Consider the following 26110-nt stretch of genomic DNA (forward strand, 5'->3'; position numbering starts at 1 on the left):
AGAGTTAGTGTGTTTGTAAGCGAGGCCTTGCTTCTGGTGGAAAGGCTTTTTTCCTCCAAGGTCAAGTGCCTTTGTGGGAATTTTCTTTTTTTGCTTCATCTGCTTTGAAGGTTGATTGTAAAGGCCCTTCTAGGGATTGGTGTATAAGAATATTTGACACACGAATCCAAATGAATTAGATGTGTGTGTAAAATGGATTAAACTGCTTAAAACTTAAGCATGAGGACCACTGTCTAGGGTTCACCTGGGTTTAATTCTGTTTACATCTGTTCCAACACTTATTAATTTAGATGAACTTATCTGTGATTCAAAACCAAGTATGACTTAATTTAGGCTCCAGAAGTTTGTCTTGTCCACCACCCTTCTGCCTTAAGTGTCTTCAAAACTCTCCTGGAATTTCCTGTCCCTGCTGCAACAACAGTAAACTACACCTCTACATTTGACAGCCTGACATTAAGCTAACTAGCAGTGACTTTAGTTTTGCTTATATGCAGCAGGGTGTAACTTGTGAGGTGACTAATAGTTACTGCATGGGCAGCTGTTGTTCATGGGGTAGGACCCATGTTACCATCTCAGGGATGGGCGCTTCCTGCTCCTCTGATTTGAAGCCTGAATTCCCTTGTCCAGGCAGGGTATCACTGCTTAATGAGTACTTGTGGGAAAATAAAAGGAATAGCTGTTCCCCAAAAGTTTGTTCTTGGGTACTCGTTCATCTAGACGAAGCCTTAGAGGAAAACAAAATCCAAATACTTATAGCTTATTATGAAGTCTCCAGAATGCCATGAAACTTGTTGCACTGGTCTCTTCAGGTGTGGTAGTGTCTGGTGTTGCTCTTCTGATCTCATGCAACACCGTGTCAGATGGCCAAAGAACGCTGCTCTGGTCTGACTGATTTTGAAGAAACACCTTTTTTTGCTGTTAGCAGTTTGCTAATAGCCTAAATGAAAGCCTAAGTTAATATGTCAGGGGGGAAAATGGCCGCAAATACTTGTTGATAAACTATTAACCTTTTCCGGTATCTACCTACAATATTAGACTTCACTTTTTGTGGCAGTGGATTTTACAGGCTGTTTTAACCTGAAATAGTTTTTCGTTGTTCTCAGTTTATTACCTTCAAGTATTCCAGTGGTCTTTTGTGAGCTCCTTTGGTGTTTTTATATTAGGAAGAACTGTAAAAGGGGGGGACTGAGTAGTTTCATGATCCAGCATTAGCTGAAAATGAATTCCTCCGTGACTGCTACTTTTAAAGTGTAAATCTCTTTGTATTTTACACCTGATAAAATGGCATGTTTATCCTTCTGAAATGAACTGTCAGGTTAGCAAAATAAAATACCTTTCTTAATATATTAAAGGGAAACGTTTCCAAAAAAAATGGTTGATTATGGAAATGTTTAATTCACATTTCCCCACTTTCACTAGAGAACTCTGTGTGTGACTAAAGAACTAGTGTCATCTAGTGAGACTGCACTAGCAGTTATTGGAAGAAATAGGGAAAATTTAGAACTGAAATTTAAAAGAATGTTAGATAGGGAAGGAGAAATTAAGGAAGAATAGAACAAGGTTTAAAACAAAGAATATTTACTAAAATTGTCCCTACTACCTTCTCAATAGAACTTTAATTCTCCAAATCTAAAGGAAAATCAAGGAAAAAGTCATACTTGAAGAAATAAAGCTGAAATGCTTCAACCAGACTGCTTTCTTCATTAAGGCTTACCATGTCAAGTTAAAAGTTAGTTATGGCCCAAGTGACTTGAGTATGTGTGGGATTTGTTGTCAGTAACTGCAGTGATTTATTTTTCTTTACAATGCAATTTTCAAGCAGTTGACATTGTTGTATTATGCTTTCCTCTCCATTGCAGGCTACAGCTTATTATGGCAGAATTAGCAGTGTTAGTTCTGGAAGAGCCGTGATCCTGGGGCCTTTTGCCACTGTCAGGTGCAAGGATTAAGAGGGAGCTTGTTCTGCAAACAGCTGAGGAACGATATGGAATTGAGTTTCCTTCTGTCTTGCTGGGGGACTGTTTTCATGTTTTGCACATGTCTTCCCCTGAGTTCTTCATCCAAAGTAACAGGTTAACTTTATCCCGAGTAATTGCAGAAAACCACAGGTGTGTGCTTCTCGCTGACTGAAAGATAAGGGTCAGTGCTGACTGAAGGTTCTCATCACTTTGAATTATTTTGAGACATGATGTATGTTTGAAAGAGCTCTGCTAAGATCCCTGGGCAGGAGCAGCAACTAGGCAGATTACTTTTGTAGGTTACAGAAGGAGAGGGGAAAAAGAAAAGGGTGGGGGAGGGGAATAAAAGGCTGGAGGTAGTTGTAGAAATGTCACGGGATGCATTTTGCTTCTAATTCGACAGCGAGCTAGCTGTGGGTAATGAATGTCCTGTAGCCAGGGAGATGGCTTGGCTGTGCACTTGGGAGTTCTTAAGGGTAAAAGGTAAAGATTATTTTTGATAGCATCTGGCCCAAAGTGTGCTACCTTCACATAAGCATAAGTAAAAGGTAACTGGTTTGCAATTAACAACTAATTGAATAAAACAGTCGTGTGTGGGTTTGATCACAGTTAAATGCTACTGACTTTAAACAGGAAGGCGCCCACAAACTGGCTGTGACCCAGAGGGTTGCAGGATGCTTGAGAGAAAGCAATTTCACTTGGAGTGTGTACTTGGTGGATGGCAGGATGGCACAAAGTGGAGGGACACAGCTCAGTGTAGCCACCTAGCTTCTGGGATGCAAGGTTCTTGGTGCTGTGGTTTGCTTAGAGCTTTAAGCTGGCACTGCTGCTTAAGGTGGCCCTGGCACTCTTAACCTGCTCCCTTACCTCCGTGCCCAAGCATTCATGTGGGGAATCGGATCAGGAACTGAATGTGCTCTAACATAATTAACTGGTTTTCCTGCATTAGTTTTCAGCTGAAATTAGTTCTTGATTGAGTTCGTTGTGGTGAGTGAACTACTCTGTCAATGCAAAGGAAGGGAAAAGGTGGGAGCAGCTCTTTTGGCAACAGCGCTGTGTTTTCCTGTCTTACAGGGATTATGAAACCATTATGCAAGTTAAGAATCTGGTCTCCTATCTGGTTAATGGGGAGAAAGGTGGGTTCCTCTAGATGGTAATTTAGTGTAGGGATCCACTTAAAAGCTTTGGATCACACTCTGGAAGAATGTACTCTTCTCCCTGCCCTGTTTGGGCAGGCCAGCCTTCCAGCACAGACACCTGGGTTAGGTAACCGCCAGCAGGACACTATCAAAGCTGTCTGTCTGCATCCGGTCCCTTTGCAGGGTCAGTACTTAAGGAAACCATCCTTCTACAACTATATGTTTGCAATTGAAGCTGTCATTCCTGTAGCTTTTTTTACATATTTCTTGGGGCCTCTTCACATTGACAGGCCCCTTTACGTACATAGAAAAAGCACAAGCATTTATTAACCCATGATGAAGTCCTGTCACTCTTCTGTTCTAGGTTTCTTGGTTTTTCTTTTCCTTACTCTCTCCAAGATGCTAGAATACTTCTCAAAATAATTGCTTAATAGTGAATTAATGAGACAGCTTTTTTTATTTAAAGCTGTAACAGATGTTTGTGAAGTAGTACATTTGATATTTTTTTTTTCAGTGCCAGTGTTGTAAGTGGCAAGGAGGAAATGAGAAAACAGCTGGAGATGGGCATAGCAGTCATAACCAGTGGATATGGAATTTAATGCAGTGGGCAAACGAAAGCTTTAAGTTTCCAGTATGAGAGAATTACTTAATAAAAGAAACTTATCCCAGCTTTCTAGTTTCTGCTGTTGGTAGTAAATCTTTCATGTTTTGCATGTGATAGCACTGTGAAAATATCCTTGCTCAAGTTATTCACAGGATGCTACCTGTTCCTTGAAGTTTTGTGAGCTTTAAGTAGTTTCACATTCCTAGGCTTATCTTTAAAAGAAAAAAGAGGATTAAGTTGGTTTGCTCTTTTGCCTGTTCCTGAAGAATTCATCACAAGATTCTTAAGCTTTTGTACAACTTTTATTTATAATTGGATGCTTAAGTAACTCCACCCCTATTAATTCTCTGTATTTCTGTGGGCAATTAGCAATAGAAATGGACAAGAGTCTACTACGAAATTTCAGTCTCTGTATATAATCTGAGTTCTGGATAACCTGTGGGGCTCTGGCTTTATGCACAGCTGAGCCTCTTGAGTGTAGTACCATGGCTGAACTCCTCCAAGAATAACCTTGAGTTCAAAAGCTCTGTAGCTGTGTTTTGTGAAGTGCTGAGACCAAGCTAGCAAACTTTTCTTGGGGGTGTGTGGCCCTATGCAGAGCTCTTCAAGCATCTTCCTACCACTTTCCCAATTGTGTCAGGATTTTTTGGTTCTAGTGCCACACTGTGTGGAGAACAAGAATTGGCATGCTTTTAAACCGAGAGAGGGGAGCTTTGAGAAGAGATTGCACGTACACCTAGTTCATATTCTGGATTTGTTGCCCATCTACGGGTGCTACTGATATGCCCAGGAGATTGGGAGCAATTGTAGTGAATAGTGAATAAGAGCAGCGCGAGGAAAGGCTATACTTAAATGCTTTGTGTTTTATATATGTCTGTTGGCTTTAGAAAAGGTTACATTCATGCCATGTTCATCTCTTAGTCAGGGAAGTCCTGCTGGAGGAAACGCAATGGCTGCCTCCCTGTTAAACTGCCTTATCTTTGACTATGCTTAGTTGCGAGGCTTTTCAGAAGATACATACGGCTATTTCGTGATGGGGAAAGGAGAATGGCCAAGCACTCCTGCAGTTTCTTTGCATCTGCTAATGTCCTTAAATATTTACATAGACATACATATTGATGGCAAGCAGGAAAAAAAAAAAAAAGCCTGTTTGTCCATAACGCTGTTGGATGCTTTTTTTTTAAATCTTTCTCCTGCTTTAAGTGGCAGAAATACTGCATAACTGTAGACTCCTAGGTGAAGTTTTTGCTTATTCCTCTCTTTATTTTTCAAAGGTTCACAGGGTATGCAGAAGAAACATAAGGCTCATGTTTTAACATAATGCTTTATTTCCACTCCTGTATCAATTTTAATAAGTGGCTAATCCGTATGTGTCAAAGTCATGACAATTTTGGAGTGGGATGTGTATGTGGGTTGACGTGAGTTCAAAGTCTAAATGTGTTGCAGGGTGGTGGGTTTTTTTTGCTTGCACTAATGTAGCTGCTGCTATTTTCATTATTTTATGAATGCCAAAAATTTATTGACAGCTACCATTTGGCTTCATTGTTTCCATTGATATCCCCCCCCAAGTGAACTGTATGTTACAGCATTAAAGCTACTTTTCAATTGCTTTGAATGTCCCACAGTTTTTAATGAGACTGTGCCTTGTTTGGCAAAAAATAAATATTTTGCTGTTATTTGGTCTGTGAAGCTTGATGCAGTTCATGCTTTGTTTTTTTAACATTGACTGAGAGGCAGGCAAATGCCTCTTTGTGACAGTAGCTTTATTATAAATAACCCAGCTAGAAAAACATACAATAGCACTAGCCAGCCTAATATATAAACATCTGTCTCTGAGTTTGTATTGTCTGCACTGACATCTACAGCAAGTTGTCCTTAATGCTTCTACAATTAAGATTAATGCTGTTGTAGGACTGCATTAATTGAATGCTGTGTCTCTCAGTCTTTTTGTGTTGATGATGTGAGTTTTATCAGCCTTGCTGTACTGGAAGTTTTTGTAAATCATGTTTCTGAATGTTAAGAGTTTATACCTTCAAGCTAAATGCTTTGCTGGTTAAGTGTGAGGCTTTTGGAAGGGACCCAGAATGGCAAAATGCTGCATTGTAGTTGGGCTGAGACTTTATCCTGTTTGGCAGTTAGTAGAGCTGTTGGCATTAAATTACTTTCTCTCAAGCAACCTTTTGATTCCTTTCATTGGAATAAGGTGTCAGTTTTATCAATTGCTTACCCCATCTTATTTCTGCTTGTTTCAGTTTTTCAGATGAGCTGCCCATCAATTATTTGAGAAAGCTTAGGTCTGTTGTTTGAACATCACAACTTTTTACCTGGCTGATTGGAGTGTGACAGTGCATTGAGCTGTTTAGTGACGCGGTGTCTCATTTGAGTTGGTAGAGCCCATTGAGCAGGCATGTGCGTAAAGACTAGCTTGAGCTATTACATGGGAATTGTGGTGTTTATTTCAGATGTTCTTTGGTCTTTACTTGGTCACTCTCCTTATTCTGGAAGCTCTTCTCTTTCAGGTTTTTTTCAGTCTTCATGTACCAAATCATCTTCTGTTAACCTCCTGCTTTATTTTCCTTTTTAGATTCAGTCACTGTGGAACTAAGCTATTGGTATAAGGTACAGTAACTGGTAGGAAGAGAGCTGAAGATAAAAGCCAGAAATAAAAGGTTCTGAGAATGGTAAGACAAAATATGTTCAGCAGTTTTTATTCCTAGTATTCCGCTATAATGGTCTTAGTTGTAGCAAACGACACGTTCTCTGAAATATTGGAAACTTTTTCTCAGAACTTGGCTGGGTAATTTCTAGGAGTATAAATCTGTAAAAAGTTGAGGGAGATACACTTCTATTAAAATTAGTGGAAATGGAGAATAATCGTCAAGCTGCAGGATCGCATCCAGTGAGCTGATGGTATCTTCTGGTGACTGTTCCAATAAATATAAAATTAAAACCCACTTTGAAAAAGGAGGATTAAGTTTAAAAAAAAAAAAAAGAAAGGAAAAAAGCTAGCAAATACTTTGAAACAGAATGATTGAGAAATGACATGGACAGGCAGCGCAAAGCTCACCGCAGCAGAGATGGAGGAGAGTCTTTCCAGAGAGCTTAGGAAAGAGCCCATACATGTTGCCTAGCCCCCTTTCCTCTCAAGTTTAGAGGCCATCCTGTGTCCTCCCAATTGTAGAAGTATTTTAATTTGAAAATCCACACTTTCTTGGGGAGAAATCTTGGCAGCTTGGCAAGATTTTTGAGCTGGCCAAGACATCAATCAAGACTCCTCCTGCATATTTCTGTATGTTATGATGTTAATATAACCTGGAGTGGTTTGTAGTTTTCTTTAAGATACTGTAACATTTCCCCGGCTGGCAGGAGCCTGGTTTAAAACCAGTCATTTTCAGATTAATTTACTTCTACTAAGAGGAACAGACTGTAGTGCATAGCACGGAATAGGCAGGAGTAGATGCTCATGCATGTGCTGAATTTTGGAGTACAGGAGGTCCGAGTCAGAATGAAGTAGAGGGCAGTGAAAGAGGAGGTGGCAGGAGACGGTCCCGGCTGCGCTGCTGCAGTGCATGTGGCTCGCCGCTGGAGGACAGCCGTGCTTCACCGGGTCTGCTGCTTTGGGGTCTGGCTTTCGCAGGAGGATGTTGCGAGTAGCGACAGGTAACTCTAGGGTAGGAAGGAAGCGTCCCTAAGAGAGGGAGCTGGAAGAAATAGGGGTGTCTTAGTTTCTTTACCGAATGGTTGTAAGAGTCCTGCCACTTACTTCGCACATTGTGTACTCCCCTCATTGTGAGCATCCTTTGAACAAAGTCTTGCCTGCAGGTGTTTTATTTGGTCTCAGTGTAAGCCTGCATTTCTAGGCTGGCAAACCTCTTGACAATGTGAGCCATATGCCAGAGTCTTCACATGTGAGTGACCTGTTCCTTGGTGGACACAGGGTTTTTCTAATGTGCAAGTCTGGGAGATGAAGCTTTCCTATCACTCTGCTAGAGGACCTGCTTCTGCAGGACCCTAGAGGACACTTGCAAATCTCGGCCCATTGGCTTGCTTTCAGGTGACTTAGCAGCCTTGTTATCAACTTTGATATTAGTAGTTAATGTGAAGGTCCTTATGAGAGCCCCACCTGAGCTGCTCAGAGCTGCATGTGTTTGTGTCAAGGTTGCTGACCTCTGCTCTGTTCCTCTACAAGGCACCAAAGTGGAATTGCATTAACTCTGCAGTGGACTTTTGCCATTTTTTCTCTCTGTCTTAAATCTTTTGTTATTACCCCTCCAGCCATTTGCCACATTCTTATATTTTGTTTAGCTCTGTTCTTCCTTTTCTTGTTCAGAGACTTTTGGTCACCTGAAGAGGCTTCTCCTTCTCCTTCTCTCTCTCTCTCTCTCTCTCTCTGCAAATACTTGAGATAATTGAAAAACAGTTTGCTCCAATTGTTTTGCAGTTGCTGTAGGCCAAAGACCAGTGCTCCGTTCTGATTGCCTGCTGGCTAGTGTAAAGTACTTACATCATCTTGTGTACTTCAGCTGTTTGTCCATATGGATTTGCTCTGACTTGAAAAGCTGATGGGTGGTAAAGGAAAGGAGAGGCCGGATCCCTGCAGGGAGTGCACATGAAGCCATATGTCAGTATTTCTGGGTATCTGGTGCCCCCTGGAGACTGCTGCTCCCCACAACATAATGAATAGCGAGACTGCACATTAATAGACATCCCTAGTCTAAGCAGGCTGAAGAACAATATGAACTATATTGTTCTCATAACAGAAGGTGGAGGATACTAGAAAAGGCAGTAGAGTAAAAGCAAGGACTCCCTAAAAATAATAACAATGACATGTCTTGCAGTTCTTAAAGCTCATGAAGACGGGCAGCTGTGTTTCATGTTTATGTATATAAGCCTGTGTATTTCAAAAATGAGTATGCAAGATTAAGTGTAGATATTTGGAAGTAGTATGATGTGAGATTTAAGCATTGAGTTCACAAGACAGGTTAAATAGATTCCGTTAGCTAGTCTGAGAAGCCAGTCAATCTAATAGGAGAATGTGGAAGTCTCTTGTCAAGTCTGGAATTGGAATCAGAACTTTATCACAAGCTGTGTAAAGAAATTGGCATTTTTGTTACTTGTTTCAGAAGTAGAATTGACCTTGGTACCTTTTTAACGCTTCAGTGAGGGGTATAATAAATTGTGTCCTGATGCAGGGAATGTATTTGATATGGTTGTGGAATCTGCTTTCATTTTTTCGAAGTAAACCACTTGAAACAGATGTAGTCTTAGGAAATACTTCTTTACTATGATTTTTATTATTTTCATTTGGGGAAAAAGACAGCTACAAAATGATAATTTCTTTTAGCTATTATTACTCTTGAAACAACCTTCCTGCAGAATGAGAATACAGGAATTTTGTATTTTACCCTGACTGCAGAGAAGAACGCTGGAAGAAAATCTTGGTGGTGTTCTTGTATGCAGCTATTTTCAGAGTTACAGTTAAGGCCCACCAAAATGCTGAGCTTCAGTATTGTTGTTTGTTTATGACTATGTAGATAGATTTAACTGAGGTACCATGAGAAAGCGTTAGGGTCCACCAGCTCTGAGTCCACATCGTTTAAATTGAAGTAAAATTTTACCTGAGCCTCATCTGCCTGCTGTGGCTCGTTTGGGCCGAAGAGGGCACTGTGCATCATCATCTGCTCTGCTCGGGGGCCAGGAGGTGCCCAGAAGTGGGAGCAGGAATTGAACTCCAGGCTGATTACAAGAAATGACTAACTCAATTATGTCTTTTTTTTTTTATTTTTGTTGTTCAGAGAAATTTAAACATGCAGGAAATAGTAGCTGTTTGACATGAACCAAGTGAGACTTAAGCTCTGCTCAATTCTTAGTGCTTTTTCTTCCTGGAAAAGTTCTGCAGTTCTCAAATGTAATACTTTCTTTAAGGTTGGCTTTGTGCTTTTGACAGTATGTTATTTTTGTGCCTTTAAAATTTATAGCCAAAGACTGCCTCTGATATTGCTAAGCTATGTGAAATGACTGAACAAGCTCAATAAGGAATAATACTGCTTTACATCTTGCCTGTGGGATTTGCGGTCTTTGAGAAACGGGAACATGCATATCACTTAATCTCTCCTCCTTGCTTTCCTTCCTTTCCAAGAAAGTGGTACAGTTGTCTCACTTCAGGCAGCATTCTGTGATTGCCTTGGCTTACAGCGGCAATAGGCTAGTGGACACCTACAGTTCTCAAATCCTATTTTGTGAATATGCTTGCAATATGTTGCTGCTGTTGAGCTGGTTGTTTTCAATTAGGCCACTTGTCCCTCTGTGGGGTTTGTGCAGTTGTTAAAATACATTGGATGGTGTGCAGCATTCATTCTCTTGTTTTTACAGCAGGAAGGTGAAATGGAAGGTGAGGCAGTCGAAGCTATTGTGGAGGAATCGGAAACTTTTATTAAGGGGAAAGAGAGAAAAACCTATCAAAGACGCCGTGAAGGTGGGCAGGAGGACGATGCTTGTCATATACCACCAAACCAAGCAGATGGAGGTGAAGTAGTGCAGGATGTCAACAGTGGTGTGCAGATGGTGATGATGGAACAGCTGGACCCAACTCTTCTTCAAATGAAGACTGAAGTAATGGAAGGTGCAGTGCCTCAGGAAACGGAGGCCACAGTGGATGACACACAGATCATAACACTTCAGGTTGTTAATATGGAAGAGCAGCCTATAAACCTTGGTGAGCTTCAGCTGGTCCAAGTACCTGTACCAGTGACTGTACCTGTTGCCACCACATCTGTGGAAGAACTTCAGGGAGCTTATGAAAATGAGGTTTCCAAAGGAGGTCTGCAAGAGGGAGAGCCCATGATCTGTCACACCCTCCCTTTACCAGAAGGCTTCCAAGTAGTGAAAGTGGGTGCAAATGGTGAGGTGGAAACACTGGAACAAGGTGAACTTCAGCCACAGGAAGATCCCAATTGGCAAAAAGATCCAGACTATCAGCCACCAGCCAAAAAAACAAAGAAAAACAAAAAGAGTAAGCTTCGCTACACCGAGGAAGGCAAAGATGTGGATGTCTCTGTGTATGACTTCGAAGAGGAGCAGCAGGAGGGTTTGTTGTCCGAGGTCAATGCAGAAAAGGTGGTGGGCAATATGAAGCCACCTAAACCAACAAAAATTAAAAAGAAAGGTAAGCTCCCCATCAGCAAGTGGATTTTGAAAATGTATTTGTTATGGTGGGACCTTGCAATGTGATTGAAGTGACTGAGTAGATGAAAGTGGGAGTAAAGCAGACATGCCCAGTGTCACTTATGCTTTATCTAAGAGCACTCGGCTCTATTGTTTCTTGGGCAGACCTCCCATCTAAGCTATAAGGGAGCTCATTTTCCTTGAGCGTGATGCTGTGGCATTAGTATTCCCATACAACTACAATTGAAAAGATTCTTCTCTTTGCTGTAATATATATGTAAGAGTTTGTGTATATGTGGTTTACATCAGGAACCAACAGTATAATTAGTTCTGTGGGTTTTTCCTAACCAATTGCTGGGTAGAGTAGATGGTGTAAAATACAGCAATAGGTATGTTTTGACTTTTCTTAGAACTGTAAATTGAAGGAACCCTTTTTAGAGTGGAGAAGGAACATTGAGTGCTAGCATACTAATGAAAACTGAAGCCAAGCCAACCATAGGCAATGACTGTTCCTAAGGATGTGCAGTTGGATTTAATAGTACATGATGGTTCCTTGTAGTAGTTACGCCACCAAGAATCTTTCCTTTTCCCTGCTGATCTCTTATGTTACACAGTAGACCACAGTACTGTCAAGAGTAAAGATGATTTCCTTCATGGCTAGGTGTAAAGAAGACATTCCAGTGTGAACTGTGCAGTTACACTTGTCCGCGTCGTTCCAACTTGGACCGCCACATGAAAAGCCACACTGATGAAAGACCACATAAGTGCCATCTCTGTGGCAGGGCTTTTCGGACAGTCACGTTGCTGAGGAACCACCTCAACACTCACACAGGTACTCTTGCTTTTGCATACATTGCTTTTGTAGGATCTGCTCTGTCTTTAGGATAGATAGAAAAACAGGGTGGATCTATCTTGAATCTATCTAATTCCACTTACTGAACAAACTAAAAAGGAAGAAACTATGCAGTGCTGCTGTTCATTTCTCATTTGAACACAGTTTTCTGCCTGGCCCGGTCAGGTGCGAAGCTCATCCTGTACATAAGTATAAAGCTGATCCTGGGCTTGGTCTGAAATAACCTGAAGCTATAGAAAATGTTCCATTTGTCTTGTGCATTGGTGATTATGTTCTAAGCTTTGGGTCGCTGCTGCTGCTTGCAGAAAAGTAAGATGAGAATGAGGCTGGAGCTAAACATAAGGAAGTTGAAAATAGGAAAGGGGGAAAAAAAAAAAAAAAAAACCAAACAAAAAAACCCCCACAAAAACCAGCAAAAAAAAACCCCAAACAAACAAAACCCAAAAAAACACACACACACAAAAAGAAAAAAATAACAACAAAAAAAATCAAACCCCAAGAAATAGATTATGAATTGGACCGATAAAACTTGTGGCTAGGAACTGTAGCACGCTTCTGTTTCTTTTTATGTGAGTTACTAGTATAGAACTACAGGTAATTGAACTGTAATTAAGCTTTTTGTGAACTTTCTGCCAAGGAAAAAAAGGTCATATCCTTCATGTTCTCTGCCTACCTGCGTTATGTCTTAACTGGATGGTTTGAAATTTGTAAATAACTGAATAATACAAAAATAAGGGAGTTTGTTTCCTCATTGAAATGTTATTCTCTAATATCTTCAGTCCATTAGTTATGTATAGAAAAGTTGTGACTCCTGTGTGCTATTTGTTGCTTTCACCTTCTGAAAGATTAGATTAGAGCAATGTTGTTAATTCACTTTTAAAAAGCAAAAGCTGTTCCATATTTTCTTTTGCCACTAAACCTGAATGTCATCAACTTCCTGTTTTCCTGCAAACGATCAGGTACTCGCCCTCACAAGTGCCCAGACTGCGACATGGCCTTTGTGACCAGTGGAGAGTTGGTTCGGCATCGCCGCTACAAACATACCCATGAGAAACCATTCAAATGTTCCATGTGCGATTATGCTAGTGTGGAGGTATGTGAGTTAATTGTTACGGCACTGAATACTTCCTTGTACGCTTCAAAGCTTGTTCACCATCTGTTATAAACTCTGTTCTTAGGCATTTCCTCTTTGGCTGTTTGTTTAAAAGGCTCTGAGCAAAAAAGTTACAAATCAGGTGTGCTCTTGGAAGCAAATGGTGGGGTTTCCTCAGTTAATGAGAAAACAGTTTGAGAGCATTTATGCACAGAAGTCCTGATTGATATCCATTTCCTCTTTGGAGACAATAGTTGTTGTCATTGTTTCTTAAATTATTTGGTCTTTAAGGTGATTGCAGGAATTGTAGCGTGCTCCATGTCGGAGGAGGCAGCCATCTCCTGCTTCAGTAGGGTGTACTTTCAGACTAGAGGTGCCCTCCCATTTTAGAAATGTGCATTCTGCACATTATCTGTTCATGCTATTAAGGTGACTGTAGCCAAAATTAATGAGCCTTTGCCTCAATATTGGTGAAGAGTAGCTTTGCTAATATTGGTTGATTGTCTAATTTGATCAAGCAAATTAAGCTTCCTTGAATGCTCTCCCCTATGCAGTATTGCCACTTGTGCTACAGGACAGCTTTTATATTGTGAAAGGAAATTTAAGTAAGACTATGAGCAACGTAATTTAAAAAAAAAAAAGGGACGTCAGCAGTGGAAGAAGGCTACAGTAGGGAGAGGTTGACGAGGGGCTTCGGGCTTTTTTTCCTACCCACACTGTGGCTGCGGTGCTGTATCCAGGCCTTGTGGTTTGAGTGCTGAATAAACTGTGTTACAGTGGTTTTCATCATATGAATTAGGAAAGAATAACCAAGTTGGTCCTTATGTGAGCTTGTGCTGTGTTTTGTAGACGTAGATTGATGATGAAGCAGCGTGGTCAAGCTGGAGTAGAACGTGCCTTAGCATTTGAGTTCATGCTGACCTTTAAGCTGGGTTTGTGCCTTCTAGATAAAAGCAGGAAAGGAAAGGAATTAAGTCACCCTGTTGATTGCAGGACTAGATTTTTCTTGTTCTTAGCAGGAAATTGATTTATCTTATACCTCTCAAAGTAACTGGAGAGGACCCAAGAAAGCACCCTGTGGAGAAAAATACACTGTACAGGGGACAGTAACCCCCTGCAATGTTTCTTGGGTGTGTGCTTTCCCAGAACATTTTCTTGTGTCTCTCTAGGATACTTTCAAATTTTAGTGTGTCCTCAGATGCTGAGATGGTCGATAAAAGTAAGGTGAGCACAAGACTAAACCAGGCTGCACTGAAGGTGGGAACAAGCATCAAGCAAGACTGGGAATGAGATTGGGAGGTGAAGTAGAGTGGGCAGGAGTGAGTGGCTATGTGCAGTGTGAGAATGGTATTGAAACATGCTTGCTTGTTTTAATGGCAAGATAAAAATAGACTACCTTAAACTTTTGCCTGATTTCTTGTACTTTTGGCAATCTGACCTGCTAGTCTATGCTAACTTCAGTCTCGTTCTTGACTTCCAGGTTAGCAAATTGAAACGCCACATTCGTTCTCACACCGGAGAGCGTCCGTTCCAGTGCAGCTTGTGCAGCTATGCCAGCAGGGATACCTACAAACTGAAGAGGCACATGAGGACCCACTCTGGTATTGATGCCATGTTCTTTTAGTGTGGTTTTTTTATGTTTTAGTGTCAGAGTGCTGAGGCTGTATACAATGTGTGCTAACACTTAAACAGCGAAAGAAATATTTTGTAGTTTGATCTGTAAGTGCTAGTAAATTCATAACCTGATAGTAATTGCTGCACTGAGAAATGAGCTTGGAGGATTCTGATTTCCAGTTTGAGGTGATAAAATACAGGCACTTCTTCTAATATGAAGAGAAGAAACTTACTCTATTATCAGTGTTCCACTTCCAGTTGAACTTTATAGGTATTTACAGTTTCATGCTTGAGTGTAGTTGCAAAAGCATCTCATGCATATTAGTTTCATAAAGATCCTAAATTTTTTCTTCAATAGAAATAGGGATGGTTTTAGCACAGAATGTTACTGGAGTGCCAAATTAATCATATTGCTAAAATTGAAGGGGAAAAAAATGTCCTTGCATGTATATATGAGCATTCAGAACCCCCGCCCCCAATAAAATCTGATGCCACTTGCTGTCTTCTGGCAGCCTGCATGTAGATCTTCCATGCATTTCTCAAAATAAGGATAACTCATTTGCTTAGAGATTGCACTCGAGTCTCTTTGTAGAAAGATGCATACTGGAGCTAAAACTTCTAGAGAAAGAGGTGTTATTGAGCTCTTTCTAAAGTTAGTATTTCTATCAACTAGCTGTCTGCTGCAAGTTTCTGAGAGGTTGTTTTGTTTGGTGAGATTTCTTTTTAATAAAAGTACTTGTGCTATTTTTTCCTTCTGCTACTGAAGGAGAGAAGCCATATGAATGTTACATCTGCCATGCTCGCTTCACTCAGAGTGGTACCATGAAGATGCACATTTTGCAGAAGCACACAGAGAATGTGGCCAAATTTCACTGTCCTCACTGCGATACTGTTATAGCGAGAAAGAGTGACTTGGGTATGTATCTCACAAAAGTGGCCATTTGGTGAAGATTCTACAAAACGCTTCCCAGAATTAGAGTTCACGTAACCCAACTGCTGTCTCTTCTTTTTTTTTTTTTTTTTTAACCTAATACTTCTGGTAACTGTACAACATGAAGCACAGGCTCAGATTACAGGCTGGTAATACACACTTTTAGTTTACAATAGCTGCTGCAAACTATAAGAATTTTCAGTTTCTTTTCATTATTTGAAAATGTAGCATGTTTTCCAAGCATACAAGGCAAGTTACTGTTTTTAGGCCCATAGATGCAAGGCATTTATTGGACTTGGATTGAGATTACAATTGCATATGGATTGGGGTCTGAAAAACCAAAAGATCACTTGGCTTGACTTGCTGCACATTGGAGGCCATTAAGTTTCATGCAGACGTATTTTCATCCAGCGAAAAGGTTTGAATTAGATCAAATAGTTTAATTTTCCAGGATGTGGAGCTGTGTGTCACAGGCAGGGTAGGAGAGACTGAGTTGTCACAAAAGCCCTGAGTCCTTGCAGTAGGAGAGTCTTGATCTAGTGAGCAGTACCCAGTGTGATTCCGGCAGGCAAGCTCTCTTATGTTCTACAAGAAGTTGAAAAATAATATCATGCCCAAGAGCAGCTGAAGAGAAGGAAGAAGCCACGATTTGGCAGAACTTTCTGTCTATAAACAAAATATCACCCAAGTAATGAGAAGGCAGGCTCCCTTCCAATAAAGAAAAGTGTAAAGTGCTACAGTAAGAAGCAGTTTGAGAAAATGGCAGTCGGTTGATGTCAGGAGCAAACGAGCTGATTTACAACGGAGGGAAACTGATGTGAGCTATGCAGAATTTTTCTTCTAATAATGCTTTAGTCTACCCTAAGCTATCTTTTGCAGCTGTGGCATGCTCTTAGTTGGAGGATTTTAAAGAAGTGACTAAAACCTCTATTGGGAATTATGTGCTGGTATCCCTGTGCCTTCTAGCCCTATCACTCTGACTTCTAATCCTGAAGAAAATCCTGTTTCCCCCAGTGTATTACCTGGCTTCTGGCTGTATCCAGGCAATTCAGAGTAGTCTTAAACATAACAGTCCACGAGACACTTTAATTTGACAATCACATGTTATCAAATGCAAGTGTACTGTATCAGCACAGATTGCAACTGATAACCAAATGTAGAATCCCGTGGAAAAACTTGATGGAGTTTTTCTGCAAGACTTTTCTGTCTAGAAATTGTTGGGATTGCTTTTAATTATGAGTCTTTTAATTTTTTACTTGAATCCTAAATTAACTATTTCACTTTTTTGGCTTGAGCTCAAAAGTATGTGGAGGAAAGATCGCTAAGGGGACTGCAGGCTAGTCTTTCATGCTTGGTAAGCCATGGTGATTAAAGCCTCCAATTGTTTTGCTCCTAGGTGTCCATTTGCGAAAGCAGCATTCCTACATCGAACAGGGCAAGAAGTGTCGCTATTGTGATGCTGTGTTTCATGAGCGGTATGCCCTCATACAGCATCAAAAGTCTCACAAGAATGAGAAGCGCTTCAAGTGTGACCAGTGTGATTATGCATGCAGACAGGTAAGCTGGTGGGACTGGCACCCCTTATGAGCGTTAGAACAAGAGCTGAAAATATGAGGTGGAAATCTTAGCTGTTAAGTTTGACTAGCTGTCAAGATCAAATTAGCTCTCTAAATCTTTTGAAGGATGTGAAGGAAAGTTCAGTGGCCTTTGCTTCTTGGTGTAGTGCTCCCCTGTAGAGAAGTACCTTCTGAGTCACAACCTTGATGCATCCGTTGGCAAAGGGATAAGAGTCCATATAGGATGGAAGTAGCTAGGACTGAATATGCCATCAGTCAAGATGTTCTCACATTCCTGTGGAATTATCCTTTCCTTGATATTAAGATAAAGTTTTGGCCTCCTTTTAGCTGAAAATTTGCTCTTCTGTATCCATATGCCTGAGTTCTCAAGTTACTTTTCCTGTCTTGCTTGTCCCTGTCAGGAGCGGCACATGGTCATGCATAAACGGACCCATACTGGAGAAAAGCCTTATGCCTGTAGCCATTGTGATAAAACCTTCCGTCAGAAACAGCTCCTCGATATGCACTTCAAACGATATCACGATCCCAACTTTGTCCCTGCTGCCTTTGTCTGTTCCAAGTGTGGCAAAACATTTACTCGCAGGGTAAGGGAATATGCTGTTTTGAATTGTGGGGTTTTGGGGTGGAATGAGGCTTTTAGCCAAGGGGAGGGCGGAACATGTTTACCCAAAAGGAAAGGTGGGTGAGGTACAGGGCACAATCCGTATTTTAAATAGAGCACTTTCTGAGAGAAAAGGAGGAGTGGGGAAGACCTAGTGTAATTCAGAATTAGTACTATCACATTTTAGCATTGACATCATGAGCAATGTGAAAATGCGACTTTATGAATAAAAGTTAATGAAATTTACCCATTTCCCCTAAGTAGTCTTCCTTCAAGAAAAAAGAAGTTACCAGAAATGTGTTTGAAAATACAGAGCCAGAATATCTGATCTTGAATTCAATGCGTGTTGTATTTTTTGTTGTGTTTTTTCTCTTCCACTGAGTAGAACACAATGGCCAGACATGCTGATAACTGCTCTGGCCTAGATGGTGGGGAAGGAGAGAATGGAGGAGAGACAAAGAAGGGCAAACGTGGCCGAAAGAGAAAGATGCGGTCCAAGAAAGAAGATTCCTCTGATAGCGGTAAGAAACAGCTGAGTACATTTTGAGAGTTACAGGTCTGTGATTCACTGTGTGTGTTAGCTGTTAGTTTGCCCATTCTGCAGGTTTGTTCTGGCACTTGAAAGGCTTTTATCTAGTTGGCAAGCAAAAAATGATAGTACGTGGCCAAGTACAGAGGTGACTGCTGGTGAGGGGTAGTATAGATTCTGCTGTCCTGGGCCTCTCCCAAGACAGAGTAGTTGAAAAAACACTGTCTGATGCCCCTTGCCTAGGCTGCACAGTTCCTGTCCTGCCTCCTTGCTCTTCTGTATGTGAAATTCTCTGGTAATGTTTTCAGTGTCCCAAAACAAACTGTGTTTCTGTGGTGCACTGCTATGAAATGGTACGTGCTCCTGCTTCACCGCTGCTGGGTAGCATGCGACATGTCCAGAGAACCCCACTGCTGAATAGCTTGGCTGCTTCTGTAGGAGAAAGCTGTCAGCATCCAAGAGAATGGTGGAGATAGTGCTGGCAATCTATGGACTGTTGCAAAGGGCTTTCTGAGACAATTAAAGGGTCAAGGAGCTGATGGTGTCTTCCAATTCACAGATGTGTTTGCATGTATGCTGGTATTGAGAAGATGGCTTTTGAGGGGCTCTGACTTCCTGGACAGCGTGCCAGGAGATGGGTTAGGTGCAATTTGTAATAGGGTGGCTACTGTCTGTAAGCTTTTCCAGAGCAGGGAGACGACAAACTGTTGCAGCAGATAGTGATCACCTTCACTGCGGTATTATTTGTGAAGGAAAAACTCATAGTCCTCCATCCTGATAAAGGGAAAACTTAGTCATGTCTTCAGCAGGAAAATCCAAGTAGTCTCAAGACCAACCAATTCAAAGATGATTCTGCAAAAACAGTGTTGCTGATTAGTCTTTTATCTGGAGTGCTTTATGTAATTAATCAAGGGGTGTAGGTTGGGTGAACAGGAATCTTTCTAGCTAGAGAATGTGTATTTGAAATTGTTATGTGGCAAACAGGTTTTATAGGATGAGTATGGTCAAATGGCTTGTGCAAACCTTGATTGCAAAAACTATAGAAATAAGTGCTTAAACTCATGTTTGTAAAGATACTTCAAAAAATGTGCTAGAATCAGTTGAATAAAGCATATGTAACTAATCGTTTATTTAAAATATGAAAAGACTGTGGAGGCAGAGAGAGTACAATAACTGCCTTGATGGAAGGTAATTCAAAATGTGAGATTCTGGAGCATCTAATTTTTAATATCTGATTTGTAGGCTTTCTGGGAGTTTAGCCTATTCTAAAAACCCAAATGTTATTTAGTTGATATTGTCTGCGTTCAAAACAGTTTTTTGGGGAAGCTGGTCAAAAATCATGCTTGGTAGGTGAACTGATGATGAGCATTGTATGATTGTGGCTCAGGCTCTGTGGCTGAGAGAATCCCTTCAGCCTCAGATGAGTTGACAAGTCTGGTTTGCCTTCCTCAGGAGTTATTTGATAGACATGAAGAATTGACTAGTGTGAGGTGAGAAGCCGTAAGAAAGAGGTCCTAACCACATTCTCAGGAGAATTCCATTCAGTGTTGGTTTTATCTCTAGATCTGCAGTTTCATGAGTTTCAGCAACTGCTAAATATCTAAAAATGGTGAGCAAAGCTTTGATGAAACTGACCTGTCTTATGCTAATGGGGAAAATACGAAATAGCAAATGATAGTTTTGTCTCCCATCTGGCCTCTCTGCCCAACATTAGACAGACTTAGTTGATAAACGTTGAGTTGAGGGGGGAATGTAAAGAAGCTCTAAAAAGATGGTACCTGAGAAATCCAACAAATGAAAGAAATTTGGCTTGGGGAATACTCCTTGAGTGACTGTAAAATAATGCAGCATATACATGCCTCAGTGTACGTAAGGGACAGTTTGTTTGGTTTTCCGCCCCCTTTAGTAAGTTAAACGGAAGTATGCCTTATGCAATGGCCCTTTCGTTCATGAGTGAAGCTACTCTTCTGTGCAGCGGACACCTTCACAAATTTAAGGGCAATCATTTTGCTGTCTAAACAATATTATCCTGTTCGACATCTGACTGCTTTTTGTCTGCTTTGGTTTTGCCTGGGGCATTTTGAACACATCAATAGTGCTAACCTAGTAACTTTAAGGAGTGTTCTGAAGAATAAAGTGTAGAGCAGTAAGCTCAGTTAACAACATACAAGTTGCAAAAACCCCACAGCTTGCCATGAGGACTGTTGGATTGGAATCAGCTTCAAAATGCAGTGAGGTGCAAAGAGTTGATGTGAATAGGAGGTGCCATCATAAATTCTTTGAGTAGACAGGGCCTCATAAAATATACTGCATTAGACCTGTCCTGCCTCTGAAGAGAGGTCTTGGGGAAGATCCTCTTGGTCACTGGTTGGTAAACTGTATGTTGATGGCCCTGGAAAACATGGTAAGTGGTCTGCAGACCTGTGCTCACCCGTAATGCTTAAGAACTTGCCAGTTTTGTGTGGTTCTGCCATATTAAGCTCGAGATTTTGACATCTTGGATGGAAGTCCCAGTGTCTGGGAGCTGCTACCCCGATTTCCTATCTGCTTAACAGAGAAAGACTGAAGTATAGCATTACTGTTTCTTGAGGGCTAGAAGACTTGCTCTTGGATCCCTCTTGAGTTCTAGTGTTTCATAGAGATACTGTAGTGGCTGCTACCACTATTTACATGTGACCGGCCCCTTTTATCCTTTTGCCCCTCTATTTTCCCATGCTTATTCCTCTCCAAATCACCTCAGACCCTCCCCTAAGCATCCCATAAATAGTCCTGTGTGATCCAAAACTGCCTTTCCCCTGCATCCATTATGTGTTGACTCATTGTGATGGGTTTCACACCTGGACGCGGGGGCTGATGGCTCTCCTGGGAGTGGCCCAGACAAGATGTTTGTTCCTCAGAAGTTGTTAATTTGGGTTCCCACCTTCTATTGTGCACCCTTGTGCTTCTCTGGGTTGTGCAGGTGGGACTCTTGACGGGCTGATGGCTCCTCTGATGGGCCTGGGAGTAGCCCAGCAGTGTATTATTTGGTCCCCCTCCTGTCATTGTCTCTGAGCTCCTTTGTGGATGTGCAGAGGAGCTTTTATCATATAATCTAACATGATTATGTTTCCTTTTGCTTTCTGCAGGACAACTTGTTCTCTCTAACTTGAGGGTAACAGACTAACAGGCTGTGCCACCAGCTTCTCGACAAAGGCCTTCTTTGCCACCTTCCTCATCAGAGTTAACTCCTTTTGGATGAGGATTTGATGGTGGTTCTCTGTAGATGGATGTGTTTCATTCTTGTTTAAACTGAAGATTTACCTGATATAATGTTTCTTACAGAGGAAAATGCTGAACCAGATTTGGATGATAATGAAGATGAGGAGGAGACAGCAGTAGAAATTGAGGCTGAACCAGAAGTTGAACAAGAGGCTCCTGCACCACCTCCCAGTAAGAAACGAAGAGGAAGACCACCAGGCAAAGCTGCCACCCAACCAAAACAATCCCAGCGTAAGTCACTAATTGAAGCTTATGTTACACTGCTTGCTTGAGCTGCTTTTTCCTTGGATTTGGCAGTTCTTGTAGGAGAACTGCTCCCCTGAAGTGAGCTTATTTAAAAAGTAGATAACTGTACTTGTCTCCGCTTCACTTAAGAAACTCACCTCTTGCATGAAATTTGTTGCAAGGGTTTCCTGGTAGTGAGAGAACATAGCCACATCAGACCATGCTAGAAGGAGAGGACATTATTTTTTCTTTAGTGTTATTCCATTTCATAGATGTGCAAACTGCTCACTTCTTTTTGCACCAGTTATGATGTCTCTACTAATGTATAGTTCCTGGCAAAGCAACTGTTGGTACAGTCACGGTGGTATTCTTACTTATGTAGGTATTGCCACAAACAAACATGCTTCAGGCCTGTAGTTCTGAGCATAGCATCAGTGCAGATGTTATTTCAACTCTACACAGTTTTCTCTATGAGAGTAGACATTGGTAACTGTGCGAAGTCAAAGTAAATAAATTCTAGGAACAAAGCAGGAAGGGCAGATTTGTTCCTTCAAGGGGTAGTGGCTTCCCCAGTGGCTTGCCTGCCTGCTCAGTGCTACAAGGTTGGCCTGTGTCCTTCCTAGAATTACGGCCTGTAGAAACATTTTATGCCAAATTCGTCACTAACATCACTGGATTCCCCTGAATTTGAAGTTTTGCCTTATGCCTATACGTTGACATGGTCTTGTTTGTTGATTACTCTACAAAATCCATTTTTTGAATAATGTCTTAATATCAAAAGGCACACTGGAACTGTTGTAGTGGTAGCACGTCTTTGTACCGAGGCAAGGAAATAGATGCTTGATACTTGGTTGAATGAGGCAGGTTGAATCGCTCCCCACTAATGTGGGAATGTGAGTTGTGGGCCCCACCTTCCCTTTCCATTCCCTTTCCATGGAAGAGTCATAAGTATCTACCAAAAAGTTATCTGGTGAGGTGTGCAGGCCAGCTCTGGAACCAGTAAAAAAAAAAAAAAAATCTTGTTTCCCCCCTCCCCCTTTCTTTTCTGCCCTTCTAGCTGCAGCAATCATTCAGGTTGAAGACCAGAACACTGGTGAAATTGAAAATATTATAGTTGAAGTAAAGAAAGAACCTGATGCGGAAACAGTAGAGGAAGAGGAGGAAGCTCAGCCTCCAGTAGTGGAAGCTCCCAATGGAGACCTCACTCCTGAGATGATTCTCAGCATGATGGACCGGTGATGGAGGAAGACCATGCTGGCTGACTGAACTGGCCTGGGCTGTGTTTAAGCGGCTCAAATCTATTTTTCCTTTTACCTTTTTTCTTGGCTTTGGGAAATGCATCATTTTAGACCATTTTACCAAACATACTGGGAAATAAAACTTCAAAATGATGTTAGAATGTGATTTAACTAGAACTTGCTGTTTTATGTTAGCATTACAGGATCATGGAACATTAGGAAATATTTTGGAGTCCTTGAGGGTTTCCTGTGAGATGCTTGATTTATGTTTGCTCTGAACTGCATTGTAAAGCTGGTCCAAGGACCGTGTTTACATGCACCAAGTTTTAATATACAGAAGTGGAAGCCTTGACTAGAGTATGTGGTAAACCACTCCGGACTTGCCCTTCCAGTTCCCAGAGCCCTTGAGCCTCCTTCTCTCAGTAGTGTTTTTAACTGTAAATGCAGACTTGGGAGGGTTCTAGACTTTTAAAATGTTTCTTGCTTTTCCCCACTGACTAGCTCCGGTTCTCCAAGTCGGCTGCACACGGTAGTTTTGGCATGCTCCAACTGGTTTCTGTCCTTAATATGCTTTGCTTTCTGCAAAGCATTTCTGTAATGGTCAAGCTTGTAAATAACTTTTTTTTACATTTTAATCTTTTTCCATTAATTAAGAGGTATGCAAAAATGCAGTTTAAATAAACCCCAGTATTTTAATTCCTTTCAAACTAAGTGACAAGAGAATTGATAGAGTGTAAATGTTGGAAAAGCTGTTGATAACCAATCACGTAGAGAAGTACCCAGACTATTGCTTGCAGAACAAGAGGAACCCACATGTGAAATCTGGTTTTGAAGCACACAAAACTGGCATTTGAAACATGTATAATTAACCTTCTTTTTGAGTTATAATTTCACGACTACATTTTCTTTGCTCTATCTTGTAGTTGTATTTTGTGTTTATGAATCCTATGTTAAGGCAGAAGTGGTGATTTATAAGTGGGTCACTGCAGCCCTCAAACCTGGGCCAGGAAATTTTAATAGGTCAGTAATTATACAATTTTGGATCTCTGATAAAGACAAAAAAGGAATAATGTGAAATACAAATGATGCCTGTATATGAACTGTCACATGTTAAAATATGTAAGCTTTTTATAGAGCCTCAGTCTTGCTGATTTCAAACAAATTTTTCTTCTATGTATCGCTTTTAAGAGAGCTATCAGTTTAGCTATCAGACTCTAGGTTGATGCATTTTTGTACTTAGCTGTACTGTGTGATATTTTTCATTATTTTAGGAAGCCAACATGGGAAAAAAAATACTGTTATAAAATATGTAATGGGGTTTGAAAGCTGGGAAGGAGAATATACTGCTGTACAGCTAATAAATAATAATGGATTAACACGTGTGCTCACTGGCTGCTTTGTGTATATTGATGGTGTGACCTGGCAGTGATCTCCAGACTGTAAAGCCGCTCCTCCTAGAAGGATGCTGCATGCCTGTAACAGGGACCAGCTCTTCTCTTGCTGTGGGTGTTACCTCTGTCCTGTGTCAAATGCAAGGTGTAGCTATCTGTGATGTTAAATCGTGGTGTGCCGGCAGGTGAGTGTGCACGTAAGCAAGGGTCGTTACTGTGGTGAAGCCAGCGCAGGGTCCCAGTTTCCTTACAGCAGCTCTGTTGTGTAGCAGGGCTCTAAGCTGCTCGCTCAGCTGGGGCTGCGTGGAGGAGTGTGCCGCAGAGAGGTGATGTGAAATGTGCAGAGCTGGCCACTTGCAAACATCAGCATTTACAGTTTGAGCAAGAAATAATGCAGGAGGAGTTGTTGCTTTTGTTCGTTTTGGCTGTGAGTTGAAGTGGTTGCAGCTGATGGTTTAGATAGCAGGAATATTATTTCCATTTCATTCTGGGAAGTGGGCCTGATACTTAAGTGGAGTTTCCGTCATGTATCTTCTCTGTGCAAGCAGCTTGGTGTGCCAGCTGAGAGTAAGCAGTCAGGTAGCTGCATGCTGTGTTAAGTTCAGGATAGTACCTCTCGCACAGCTGACTTCAGAACAGGAGTTGCTGGAAATGGCAAATACTTACTTAAAAGGAAATCTTAAAAACCACAAAAGTTGGTAGACTTAATTTTCACTAGATGTTTGGTGACTAGTTATCTCTGGTCCTGAGGGATGGTCCTGAAACTTGCCAAGAAAAGCTGTCTGGAGGTTGATGCCTGGAACCCTGAGCAGGATGGAGGCTTGTTTCGGCAGGTGGGAGAGGTAAATGTAAGGGCTGCTTCTGTGAGCAGGAGCCAGGTCTGGCTGCAGAAGTAATAAATCCTCAAGTGCTTTCTCAGTTGGACAAGGAGCTGGTGGTACTTGCGAGCCCCAAGATGCTTCAGACAGAGGCGGTGCTCTAAAGGAGAGGCGATTTTACATAAGCCTAGCGAGAGCTAGGGAGGCTCTAGGTGTCCTTGGGATCTGTAAGGAGTGCCACCATCATCTCTTAAACCCTATGGCTCAACCCACCGCTGACAAGTGGGGCGTGAAAGATGTTGCAGTGGCTTTGTTTTAAGTGATGACCCGTGATGGTGCCCCAAGGTGGTGGTGTGCATGCTCTAGCAGAGCCTTCCCTTGGTCTGCGTGAGCGCTGCTGCAAGACCTCCATGCAGCAGCTTGTGCTGTCATACCCAGGTCTGAGTGACCCCAAGGCACGTCTTGCCGGCCCTCCTGGAGTTCGGAGGAGCTGAGGGAAATGGCTGCGTGTCAACAGCTTGATGGTGGGCTGAAAGGAAGAGAGTGTATGTATAGAGGTGTATTTGTCCAAAGACTACAGGTATGGTTGCTCCCAAGTAGTCTTTGATCTGCTGGTGGTAGTTGTGATGTTTCTTAGCAGCTCCTGCCCTGCTAGTCACAGCCCACTGCTGCAGCAGGCCTGGGGAGATGGGGCTGCCCTCCAAAGGGCACTGCTGGTGGTTTCTGTTGTGCTTATCTGAGGAAACGATTTCTAAGCAGTGTTGTTTAGTTAATGCAACAGACAGCTGTAGTGTTCTTGCGTGTGGAGTGGACCTGCTCATTTATTGTGGGCTGCTTTTTGACATTTCTTCAGAGACCCAAGCAAGGTTTTAGTGGGGATGGGAGCAGTCACTCTGTGGCCATCCTCCTTTTTATCTCAGCCTGGTGTGTTACTTTGCGGTCTGCTCAGTTGACCTGGTTTCTTTGTGCTTGCTCAGTCAATAGTCCTGTTACGCAGCCTGGTTTTTATTTGATTTGAGCTGAGGCTGCTGCCTTGGGCAGGTATCTCTGCTTGTGTGTCTCTCTTGCAGGCTTCTGGTTTGCCCTTGGTGGAGATGCTCTGGAGAGATGCAGAGCA

General features: G+C 41.7%; 1 protein-coding gene across 14 annotated transcripts in view; it reads left to right on the top strand.

The window, feature by feature from the left end:
* Nucleotides 1-24147, top strand: part of CTCF (CCCTC-binding factor) — a 37135-nt gene extending 12988 nt beyond the window's left edge. For 10 of the 14 annotated variants that reach the window (XM_082319999.1, XM_082320000.1, XM_082319995.1 and 7 more), the window contains 10 exons: nucleotides 10074-10866; nucleotides 11527-11697; nucleotides 12678-12811; nucleotides 14292-14412; nucleotides 15192-15341; nucleotides 16753-16913; nucleotides 17335-17517; nucleotides 17920-18055; nucleotides 21385-21552; nucleotides 22604-24147. In XM_082319999.1, coding sequence (XP_082176125.1) covers nucleotides 10074-10866; nucleotides 11527-11697; nucleotides 12678-12811; nucleotides 14292-14412; nucleotides 15192-15341; nucleotides 16753-16913; nucleotides 17335-17517; nucleotides 17920-18055; nucleotides 21385-21552; nucleotides 22604-22785 — 2199 coding nt within the window. In that variant the 3' untranslated portion in view covers nucleotides 22786-24147. Of the gene's footprint in view, nucleotides 1-6285; nucleotides 6383-10073; nucleotides 10867-11526; nucleotides 11698-12677; nucleotides 12812-14291; nucleotides 14413-15191; nucleotides 15342-16752; nucleotides 16914-17334; nucleotides 17518-17919; nucleotides 18056-21384; nucleotides 21553-22603 lie in introns of all 14 variants that reach the window. The other 4 variants (XM_082319997.1, XM_082320004.1, XM_082320005.1 and 1 more) reach the window with 3 other exon arrangements.
* The last annotated feature ends 1963 nt before the right edge of the window (nucleotides 24148-26110 follow it).

This window comes from Platalea leucorodia, assembly GCF_965183815.1.
Source record: "Platalea leucorodia genome assembly, chromosome: 8".
In the NCBI taxonomy this organism is placed as follows: Eukaryota; Metazoa; Chordata; class Aves; order Pelecaniformes; family Threskiornithidae; genus Platalea; species Platalea leucorodia.